This window comes from Pristiophorus japonicus, chromosome 12 (assembly GCF_044704955.1).
Source record: "Pristiophorus japonicus isolate sPriJap1 chromosome 12, sPriJap1.hap1, whole genome shotgun sequence".
NCBI classification, from domain to species: Eukaryota; Metazoa; Chordata; class Chondrichthyes; family Pristiophoridae; genus Pristiophorus; species Pristiophorus japonicus.
This window is the reverse complement of record NC_091988.1, coordinates 130,077,168-130,089,146: the sequence shown is the minus strand read 5'-3', so window position 1 is coordinate 130,089,146 and position 11,979 is coordinate 130,077,168. Positions and strand designations below refer to the sequence as shown.

General features: G+C 48.0%; 1 protein-coding gene across 1 annotated transcript; it reads right to left on the bottom strand.

Annotated features, from left to right (window-relative positions):
- Positions 1–400: 400 nt before the first annotated feature.
- Positions 401–10,553, bottom strand: LOC139276867 (ankyrin repeat domain-containing protein 60-like). The gene is made up of 4 exons (XM_070894864.1): positions 10,385–10,553; positions 6,104–6,234; positions 2,514–2,679; positions 401–1,107 (listed from the first exon to the last, which is right to left on the bottom strand). Exons 1-4 carry the CDS (start codon positions 10,551–10,553, stop codon positions 401–403), a joined length of 1,173 nt encoding a protein of 390 aa, XP_070750965.1.
- Between the last annotated feature and the right edge of the window lie 1,426 nt (positions 10,554–11,979).

The following is an 11,979-nucleotide window of genomic DNA, read 5'->3' as shown; positions in this document are numbered from 1 at the left end:
CCCCCTACTCCCCTCCCTCTCATCCCCTCCTTTCCTGCTCATCCATTCCCCCTTATCCCCTTCCACTCCCCTTCATCCCCCTCCCTCTCCTCATTCCCCTCCCGCTCATCCCGACATCACTTCTCCCTCCCACATTTTCCTCCCCCTCAATTCCCTCCCCCACCGCCTCAATCCTTTCCCTTCCCGCTCATCTCCTTCCCCTCCCCTCAATTCCTTCTCTCATCCCCTTCTCCCCCCTCCCATCTCCTTCTCCCCCTCCCCCCTCAACTCCTTCTTCTCATCCCCTCCCCCTCATCCCTTTCTCCCCCCTCAACCCCTTCTCATCCCCTCCCCCTCATCCCTTTCTCCCCCCCTCAACCCCTTCTCATCCCCTCCCCCTCATCCCCTTCCCCCACCCCCATCACTTCTTCCTGCCTGTTCCAGGAGGGTGGGGGGGGGGCGTGTGACGGTGGGCAGAAGCAGGTAGCGGGCCTGCCTTTAAGAGGGACGGTGGTGTAGTTGGCCGATGGGGACTGTTGCTGCTCCCGTGGGCTTTGATGTCCGTATCTTTTTCCTGCCAAGCGTCCTGGAGCTGTGCAGGGGGTGTAGGCGCCTGGGCAGGGCCCGGCCCCAAGCCTGCACCTGGGCTGTATTGCCGGGTCTGTTTGGTGCTAACCCGCCGCCTGGCAGGGCCGGCAGAGCCAGCGGGCCGGTTTTTCCCAGCCTGCTTTGGGGCCGGGTGCGGGGCCTTGTGTGCTGTGACCTGGGGCCCCCGGGGTGCACCCGGCTTCAGCAAGGTGGCCATGTAGATCTTCTTGTGCGTGCCAGTGCGCCATGTCTTCTGCGTGGAGTCATGCCACTGGTGGGCAAAGAGATCTGACTTGGTGAGGGGGCGCAAGGGCGGCATTCCGGCCGTCCGCTTCATCCACTGGAACTGGAAGATCATGCCGACGTTCCCCTGGTGCTGCGCCATTCGAGCCAGATCCATCAAAGTCCGGCCTTTACTGTCAATCCCCTCGGCCTCAGCTCCGGAACGCAGCAGGTAGTTGATACATTCAGATTTGGCCATGATCACCGCCATGTGGAGAGCAGTGTGCCCTTCTATCGTCTTGGTCCTCGGATTGGCACCTGTAAACAGACATAGCAACATAGGAACCTAGGAGCACATGGTCAGAGCAACACATGGACATAGACACACAAATTGTCCATTCAGCAATTCAGCCTGTTGCGCCATTCAGTTAGATCATGGCTGATCTACACCTCAACCCCATTTATCTGCCTTTGCTCCATATTCCTTGATACTCTTAACCAACAAAAATCTATTGATCTCATTAGGAGGAACAACCAAGAATAGTTAGATTGATAAAATAGATACAAGAAAAGCTGCAATAAAACGAGCGACAGATGGCACTGATGCGATTTGAAAATTACCCCAAACACACTGTTCATTGAGCATAGGCTGACGGTCCTGTGAATAACTCACTACATTCACATTTGTAGTTATTTAACAATTTTGAAAAAATGGTTAAAAAGGTAAACTGTCCATCCCTGGGCCCTGGGTCAGGGACTCCCACTGTCCATCCCTGGGTGATGGGGTCAGGAACTCCCACTGTCCATCCCTGGGCCTCCCTCTGTCCATCCCTGGGCCCTGGGTCAGGGCTCCCACTGTCCATCCCTGGCTGATGGGGTCAGGGACTCCCACCGTCCATCCCTGGGCCTCCCTCTGTCCATCCCTGGGCCCTGGGTCAGGGTCTTCCACTGTCCATCCCTGGGCCTCCCTGTGTCCATCCCTAGGCCCTGGGTCAGGGTCTTCCACTGTCCATCCTTGGGCCTCCCTCTGTCCATCCCTGGGTCAGGGTCTGCCACTGTCCATCCCTGGGCCCTGGGTCTCCCTCTGTCCATCTCTGGGCCCTGAGTCAGGGTCTCACACTGTCCATTCCTGGGCTCTGAGTCAGGGTCTCACACTGTCCATCCCTGGGCCCTGGGTCTCCCTCTGTCCATCCCTGGGCCCTGAGTCAGGGTCTCACACTGTTCATCCCTGGGCCCTGAGACAGGGTCTCACACTGTCCATCCCTGGGCCCCGAGTTAGGGTCTCCCACTATCCATCCCTGGGCCCGGGTCCCCCACTGTCCATTCCTGGGCCCTGGATCAGGGTCTCACACTGTCCATCCCTGGCCCGGGTCTCCCATTGTCCATGCCTGGGTGATGGGGTCAGGGTCTGCCACTGTCCATCTCTGAATGGGGTTCTCAGATGCTACCTGATCTGAGAGTGTTTGATGGAACAGTGTAGACTCTACACTGTAGAGGGAACTTTATTCTGTATTTAACGTTGCTGTCCCTGGCTGGCCTGAGTGTGCTCGACACAGCACTGTAGTGAAAGCTTTACTCTGCTCAGGGAATGCGGGCAATGAGTACAAAAAGCAGAAGAATGTTCCTTTTCCAAGTGCTGGCATCTTTCCTCTCACCATTTGGCCTCCTGGGGATGAGAAAACATTTCACTGCATTGAACCACTCACCGTTTATTGAATTCTTACCGTTCCTCAGCAGAAATTTTACAGCATTGATGTGACCCCTGTGAGAGGCGATGAAGAGTGCGACAGCAGCACGTTCTGCAATCCAGGCCACCCTCTCAACGGCATCCATTCGCCTCGAATTTGGAGTGGAATAGTCGCTGTCCATGGTAACGCCTACAGCCAGTAACTGCAAGTCAACAAACTCGGTCAACAAAATCAGGGCCCATTCACTCCCTTTTTATATTCATTCTTGGAATATGGGCGTTGCTGGCAAAGCCAACGTTGATTGCCCATCCCCTGGTTGCCCTCGATAAGGTGATAGTGGGCCTTCCTCTTGAACCGCAACAGTCAGTGTGCTGAAGGTACTCTGACAGTGGTGTTAGGTAGGGAAGATTTTGACCAAGCAACAGTAAAGGAACGGCAATATTGCTCCAAGTTGGGATGGTGTGTGACTCGGAAGGGAACTTGGAGGTGAAGTGTTCCCTTGTAACTGCTGCCCTTTAAAGTTGTGAGTTCAAGATCACTTCTGATACTTGAGCACAAAATTGAGGCTGACACTCCAATGCAGTACTGAGGGAACGTCGCACTGTTGCATGTGTCATCTTTTGAATAAGATGTTAAACTGAGGCCCCGTCTGCCTCCTCAAGCTCCTATGATACTATTTCAAAGAGCAGGGGAGTACTCACGGTATCCTGGCCAATATTTATCCCTCACTCAACATCACTTAAACAGATTAACTGGTCATTATCACATTGCTGTTTGTGGGAGCTTGCTGTGCGCAAATTGGCTGCCGTGTTTCCCACATTACAACAGTGACTACACTCCAAAAGTACTTGATTGGCTGTAGATCACTTTGGGACGTCCTGAGTTTGTCCAAGCACCTGTATAAATGAAAGTTCTTTCTTCTGGGTGGTGGAGGATTCGGATTTGGGAGGTGCTGCCAAATAAGTTTGGCGATTTACAACAGAGGCAGCAAAAGGCAACGGGCCCCCAAGTCTGGATCACAGAACGGATTCACCACCTTCGTGAAGTTCAAAACCAACGATCCCAAATTCCCTGGGGTTACAATAAGTTCACTCAGTGGGTGGTGATAGTGGTGCTATATTGATCAATGGATGGGTGCACATATCCTCTCCAACATCCAGTGACTCTCGCTAGAAGGTATGTTTGGACCGGTGAGGATCAGACTCACTGGTGATACCCAACCCACACCCCCCCCCCCCACCACTACCTTTTGAGGCAGTGCCTTTGAGAGAGTACAGGAGCAAACGGGGAACACAACAGTCCCCAGCAGTAACACTGGATTCACAGCCACAGTGACCGAGGTGAAATGCCGGCAGCCATCTGCCCATGGGAAGAAGGGTCTCTGAGTCACTGAAGGGCTGCAGTCGTCATCAAGACAGAAACAGTGCTGACCGATCTCCTTACAGTGGTATATCATCTCCCTATCAGAGGAAAAGGGTGCAAGGGAAATGAGCCAGGAGTGTCTGATGGGACAGTGTAGAGGGAGCTTTACTTTGTATCTAACCCGTGCTGTACCTGCCCTGGGGGTGATTGATGGGACAGTGTAGAGGGAGCTTTACTCTGTATCTGACCCATGCTGTACCTGCCCTGGGAGTGTTTGATGGGACAGTGTAGAGGGAGCTTTACTCTGTATCTAACCCATGCTGTACCTGCCCTGGGAGTCATTGATGGGACAGTGTAGAGGGAGCTTTACTCTGTATCTAACCGGTGCTGTACCTGCCCTGGGAGTATTTGATGGGACAGTATAGAGGGAGATTTACTCTGTATCTAACCCGTGCTGTACCTGCCCTGGGAGTGTTTGATGGGACAGTGTAGAGGGAGCTTTACTCTGTATCTAACCCCCGCTGTACCTGCCCTGGGAGTGTTTGATGGGACAGTGTAGAGAACAAAAGAACATAGAAGCAGGAGTAGGCCCTATGACCCCTCGAGCCTGCTCCACCATTCAATATGATCATGGCTGATCATCGAGCTCAACTCCACTTTCCTGCCCGATCTCCATATCCCTCGATTTCCCAAGGGCCCAAAAATCCAGCTCAGTTTGAATATACTCAACGATTCTGCATCCGCAGCCCTTTGGGGGAGAGAATTTCAAAGATTCACCACCCTCCGAGTGAAGAAATTCCTCCTCATCTCAGTCTTAAATGGGCAACCCCTTATCCTGAAACTGTGCCCCCTAGTTCGAGACACTCTAGCCAGGGGAATCAACCTCTCAGCATCTACCCTGTCAATCCTGCTCAGAATCGTATATGTTTCACCTCTCATTTTCCTAAACCTCAGAGTACAAGCACAATCTATTCAGTCTCTCTTCATGGGACAACCCTCTCATTCCAGAAATCAATCTAATGAACTTCGTTACACTGCCTCTAAGGCACGTATATCCTTCCTCAAATAATGAGACCAAAACTGTGCACAGTACTCAAGGTGTGGTCTCACTAAGGATCTGTACAACTGTAGCAAGACTTCCTTACTCTTGTACTCCAACCACCCTTGCAAAAAGGCCAAAAAGTCATTTGCCTTCCTAATTACTTGCTGTATCTGCATGCTAACTCTCTGGGTTTCCAGTACAAGGACACCCAAATTTCTCTGAACACCAACATTTAATAGTTTATCATTTGAAAAATATTCTGTTTTACTATTCTCTCTACCAAAGTGAATAACCTCATATTTACCCACATTATACTCCATCTGCCACCTTATTCCCACTCACTTAACATGTCTATATCCCTTTGTAGGCTCTTTGTGTCGGCCTCACAGCTCACTTTTCCACCGAGCTTTGTATTGTCAACAATTGGATAGATTACACTCGGTCCCTTCATCTAAGTCATCAATATAAATTGTGAATAGCTGAGGCCCACTGATCTTTGCAGCACCCCACTAGTTGCAGCCTACCAACCGGAAAATGACCCATTGATTCCTATTGTTTTCTGTCTGTTACCCAATCCTCTATCCATGTTAATATATGACCCCCAACCCCCTGAACCCTTATCTTGCTAACAACCTTTTATATGGCAGCTTATCGAATGCCTTTTGAAAATCCAAATATACCACATCCACTTGTTCCCCTTTATCTACCCTGCTTGCTGCATTCTCAAAAAACTCTAATAAGTTTGTTAAACACAATTTCCCTTTCATTAAACCATATTGACTCTGCCTAATCATATGATGATTTTCTAAGTGCCCTGATACCTCTTCCTTAATAATGGATTCGAGCATTTTCCCAACAACTGATGTCAGGCTAAATGGCCTGTAGATCCCCGTTGTCTCCCTCGCTCCTTCCTTGAATAGAGGAAGTATTACTTTGTTTCTAACCCATGTGGTATCTGCCCTAGAAGTGTTTGATGGGACAATGTAGACAGAGCTATACTCTGTATCTACTAACCCTTGCTGTATCTGCCCTGGGAGTGTTTGATGAGACAATGTTGAGGGAGCTTTAGTCTGTATCTAATCGTGTTGTACCTGTTCTGGATGTGTTTGATGGGACAGTGTAGAGGGAGCTTTACTCTGTATCTAACCCTGTGCTGTACTTGCCCTGGGAGTGTTTGATGGGACAGTTGCATTCGCTATTGACCAGTATTAGGCAGTGATACCTCCTCAATGTTACCAAGTGCAGCAGCATGCAGCAGCCTCGTCCAGCCATCTTGAGACCAGGTTTTCATATTAATTGTTGCATTTTTGATGACTCCGTAGAATTGCAGGGTGGCATTGTCGGGCAGTTCCCCTGTGAAACACACACACCCCTGTTACCATTACCACTCTGTGATCACACTGAAAGCAACACACAACACAAAACATTCAAACACCGAACATAAGTGTCAGCTTGGCTCAACAACGTCACTGTGGACCGTAACCTCGACTGACAATTCTGGCAGTGCTGTGGAATGATGGATTCGGAGGCGTCGTCTTTCAGATGAGATGTTAAGCTGTGCCCCAGTTCACCTACGCAGGTGGACCTGGAAGCCCAGGGCACACTCTGACCTGGGGAATGCAGTTCCCAGTGTGTCCTGGGCCAATGTGTATCCCTTAACTGAGAGTAGAATAACTGGTGATCTGACTCATTTGCTGTCTGTGGGAACAGGATTCAGCCATGGTGCCAGCTCTCAGTCCCTATCCAGTCAGCCATGCGGAAAGTGTGGCTCCATCCCTGCTGTCCAATAGAAATCACTGACTGGCCACAGGTGCAGCTATTGTAACACCATTTTAGCCTCATGCACTAATACACCTCGCACAATGCAGTAGTTTCAGGTGTGGTGCCAGAGGACTGGAAGACTGCTAATGTGGTACTTTTGTTTAAGAAGGGAGAAAGGGATAGACCGAGTAATTACAGGCCAGTCAGCCTAACCTCGGTGGTGTGAAAATTATTGGACAAAATCCTGAAGGACAGGATAATTCTTCACTTAGAAAGACACCACAGATCAATCAAGAACAGTCAGCGTGGATTTGTTAATGGAAGGTCGTGTCTGATTAACTTGATTGAATTTTTCGAGGAGGTAATCTGGAGGGTTGATGAAGGCAAAGCATATGATTATAGTGTATATGGATGTTAGCAAAGTTTTGATAAGGTCCCACATGGCAGACTGGTCACAAAAGTAAAGCCCATGGAATCCAGCGCAAAGTGGCAAGTTGGATCCAAAATTGGCTCAGTAGCAGGAAGCAAAGGGTAATGGTTGATGGTTTGCAACTGGAAGGATGTTTCCAGTGTACACTGCTCCAAAAAATCATTAGGGCAATAAAAAATTATTTGAACGCTTTTGGTTACTAGCTATAAAAATATTGGACGTGATTGAAATGCTGTTCGACCGACAGTCAGAAATCATAGAAACATAGAAATTTACAGCGCAGGAGGCCATTACGGCCCATCGTGTCTGCGCCAGGCAACAAAGAGCCACACGGCCCTCGGTCAGCAGCCCTAAAGTTTACATATAAACCTATGAACAATGGCGGAAAGGCAAAGAGCACCCAGCCCAACCAGTCCACCTCACACAACTGCGACACCCCTTATATTGAAACATTCTACACTCCACCCCAACCGGAGCCATGTGATCTCCTGGGAGAGGCAAAAAACAGATAAAAACCCAGGCCAATTTAGGGAGAAAAATTCTGGAAAAATTCCTCTCCGATCCATCCAGGCGATCGAAACTAGTCCAGGAGATCATACTGGCCGTATTCTATTCCCTGCAGTACTTACCATTATATCTGCGCCGGCCAACAAAAGGTCATCCAGTCTAATCCCAATTACCAGCTCTAGGTCCGTAACCCTGCAGGTTACTGCACTTTAAGTGCCCATCCAACCATCTCTTAAAAGTGGTGAGGGTTTCTGCATCCACCACTCTTCCAGGCAAGTTCCAGATCCCCACAAACCTCTGCATAAAGAAGAACCCCCCACCCTTCAAATCCCCTCTAAATCTTCCACCAACCACCTTAAAATGATGCCCCCTCGTAATAGCCCCTCCACCAATGGAAATAGGCCCTTACTATCCACTATGTCCAGGCCCCTCAATATTTTGTACACCTCAATGAGAACCCAGCCTATCCAATCTGTCCTCATAACTAAGATTCTCCATTCCAGGCAGCATCCTAGTAAATCTCCTCTGCACCCTCTCTAGCGCAATCACGTCCTTCCTATAATACGGCAAGTAGAACAGCACACAGTACTCCAGTTGTGGCCTAATCAAAGTATTATACAATTTAAGCATAACCTCCCTGCTCTTATATTCTATGCCACGGCCAATAAAGGCAAGCATTCCGTATGCCTTCTTATCCCCCTGGCCTGCTACTTTCAGGGATTTGTGTACAAGCACGCCAAGGTCCCTTTGTTCATCTACACTATTAAGTTGCCTACCGCTTAATGTGTATACCCTTTCCTTATTAGCCCTCCCAAAGTGCATCACCTCTGAATTAAATTCCATTTGCCACTGCTCTGCCCACCTGACCAGTAGATTGATATCCTCCTGCAGTCCATGACTTTCCTCTTCATTATCAACCACACAGCCAATTTTAGTGTCGTCTGCAAACTTCTTAACCATACTTCTAATATTCAAATCTAAATCGTTGATATATACCACAAAAAAGCAAGAGACCCTGTATTGAGCCCTGTGGAACCCCACTGGAAACATCCTTCCAGTCACAAAAACATCCATCAATCATTACCCTTTGCTTCCTACCTCCAAGCCAATTTTGGATCAAACTTGCCACTTTGCCCTGGATCCCATGGGCTTTAACCTTCATAACCAGTCTACCACGTGGGACCTTATCAAAAGCCTTGCTAAAGTCAATATACACTACATCGTACACACTATCCTCATCGACCCTCTTGGTTACCTCCTCAAAAAATTCTACCAGGTTAGTCAAACACGATCTTCCTTTAACAAATCAGTGCTGACTGTCCCTAATTAATCCTTGCCTTTCCAAATGTAGATTTATCCTGTCTTTCAGGATTTTTTCCAATAATTTTCCCACCACTGAGGTTAGGCTGACTCACTTTCTACCTTCTTAAACAAGAGTACTACATTAGCAGTCCTCCAATCCTCCGGCACAATGCCCAGATCCAAAGAGGACTGAAAAATGATGGTCAAGGCCTCTGCTATTTCCTCTTTTACTTCGCTCAACAGCCTGGGATGCATTTCTTCCGGGCCTGGGGACTTATCGACTTTCAAAGCTGCTAAACCCCTTAATACCTCCTTTCTCACTATATTTCATCCAGAATATCACACTCCTCCTCGATAGCAAGGTCTGCATTGCCCCTTTCCTTATGAAAACAAATGCAAAGTATTCGTTAAGAACCCTACCAACATCTTCCGCCTCCCTCATGGTCACTAATAGGCCCTACTCTTTCTTTAGTTACCCTTACTCTTAATATATTTATAGAACATCTTTGGGTTTTCCTTAATTTTACTGGCCAAGAATTTCTCGTGCTCTCTCTTAGCATTCCTAATATCCTTTGTAATTTTGCCTCTTAACTGTCTATATTCCTCTAAAGATTCTGTAATATTTAGCCATTGGTATATGACATATGCGCCCCTTTTTTTCTTAATCCTCCCCTGTCGGTCCCTAGACATCAAGAGGGATCTAGAATTATTTTTCCCAGCCTTTTTCTTCAAGGGCACATGTTTGGCCTGAGCCTTCCGGGTCTCCTCCTTGAATGCCTCCCACTGTTCCGACACTGATTTAACCAAAAGTAGCTGTTTCCAGTCCACTGTGGCCAAATCACTCCTTAACTTAGCAAAGTTAGCTTTTCCCCAATTCGCAACTTTTATTCCAGGCCTATCCTTGTCCTTATCCATAACCAACTTGAATCTGACTGAATTATGGTCACTGGTACCCAAGTACTCTCTCACTAATACCCCTTCAACCGGCCCAGCTTCATTCCCCAAAACTAAATCCAAGACTGCTCCCGGTCATATTGGGCTTGCTACATACTGACAAAAAAGTTCTCTTGAATGCATTTCAAGAATTCCGGACCCTCTATACTCTTCACACTATATTTGTCCCAATCAATATTTGGATAGTTAAAATCCCCTACTATTACTACCCTATGGTTTTTGGACTTCACAGCAATTTGCCTACATATTTGCTCTCTATCTCCATCCCATTGTTTGGGGGTCTATAGTACACACCCAGCAGTGTGATCGGCTCTTTTTTATTTTTAAATTCGACCCAGTCTGTTCGCTTTCCAATTGGCTGGGAAGACGGGGCAATTGTGAGCATGGACATGTCGAGCGGCCAATGGCGGAGCGGTTGGAGGTCATGTGATGAAACCACCTGGAAGATGTCCAACCAGAGTTGGCAATCCATACGAGACATACTGCAAGCCAATGGGGCGATAATGAGGGGTGGGGCTGGGGGACAGAAGTGCGAACCAAAGGCCTTACCCTGGTCCATGTAGAAGAGCCTCTGTAGGTTGGTGGGTATTCCGGTCACCAGCTCCAACGTGGACTTCATCTCCTCTATCGTCGTGTCGCTGTGACAGTTGTGCATATGAAAGGTCTCCTTTGTGTCCTCCAGTCGCACTTGCAGGCTGAAGCTCCTTTGGAGAGGCATGAGGAGGGTGATAAGGCGATCAAGGAGGACCTCTGATAAAAGGATCTCAATGCCCCACACGCCGATACCTAGCTGGCCTTCAGAAATATATATATAAATATTTATAAACAAAGGATAATAAGGCATTTAATTCAAGTCATAAATTCCTAAATGTTGCATTGGTTAAAAAAAAGTCCTTCAGTGCCTGGGCTTAAGCAGGGTGAAGGTTTTGCTGTTTCCTGGCAATGGCTGGAGATCATTATCAGAACTTGTGTTTGACATCTCCTTGGAGACAGGCTTTGTTTCCTTAGCAGTGTGAGGGGTGGAGCCTCCCAGCCACTGCCAGTCCCTCTTTAATTTAAAGGGCCTGTTTTATCACGTTGAGTGTTCTGCACTGTCCCTGTGCAGTAAGCATGGCACCAACAGTTCATAAAAACCGAGTGACTGCTGCCAACGAACCGGAAGCCGCGCAGAAGCATTCTACACATAACTGTCAGGTCCCAAATTTTAAAACGGAACATTCACCACAACAGGAGCAGGCTCGAGGGGCCAAATGGGCGACTCCTGCTCCTATTTCTGATGTACAACAGACGCAGGATCTGAGAAGTGCTGAAGCACATCACTAATGAAGTTTTATTAATGTTAGAGATTCACAATCTATCGCCCCTACAACTGTTACAGGAATCTGAGCGTTTCTAGTGTCAGAACAGTAATGTGTTAAATATTAACAAATCCAACTACCCGGATGGCAAAATAAACTATCCTGAAAACTGCCCACTCTGACCAAGCACAATTTAGTGCACAAACAAGCGGTTCATAACGGAATACATGCTACAATTCACACAATTAATAAATTTAACTAAACTGAAGAATTTTTTGTATCTACATCTTTAATCCTCAATTTGGATGGTCCGGCGACAACAAAAAACACGAACTGCGCGTGCGCAACGATTTCCGGTTCGTTGTCAGCAGTCGTGTCCCAATAAAAATAAATTCTCACTGGGAATGTCAGAGTTCTAGCTGAAGTATGTGTGAACCTTCAGAGAGGTGTCTGTGAATAGATACGCGTGTGTCTCTGTGGGTGTGAGTGTGTCCCTCCATGTGTGTGCGCGTGGGTGGAGCTGGGCAGAGTGGTCAGGGATGGACCTGGAATGCTAAATTATTGCAGAATATATAAAATTACTTCATATCCAGAATCATCATCATCATCATCATAGGCAATCACTCGAAATCGAGGAAGACTTGCTTTCGCTCTAAAAGTGAGTTCTCAGGTGGTTGAACAGTCCAATACGGGAATTACAGTCTCTGTCACAGGTGGGACAGATAGTCGTTGAGGGAAAGGATGGGTGGGGCAGGTTTGCCGCACGCTCCTTCCACTGCCTGCGCTTGTTTTCTGCATACTCTTGGCGACGAGACTCAAGGTGCTCAGCTCCCTCCCTGATGCACT

Excerpts from the sequence above, each read along its gene's own strand:
- LOC139276867 (XM_070894864.1), bottom strand. The coding sequence starts at position 10,553 with ATGCCTCTCCAAAGGAGCTTCAGCCTGCAAGTGCGACTGGAGGACACA. Across the intron at positions 6,235-10,384 it reads GCTCTTCTACATGGACCAGG|GGGAACTGCCCGACAATGCC; the intron begins GTAAGGCCTTTG and ends TGTGTTTCACAG. Across the intron at positions 2,680-6,103 it reads CACTTGGTAACATTGAGGAG|TTACTGGCTGTAGGCGTTAC; the intron begins GTATCACTGCCT and ends GTTGACTTGCAG.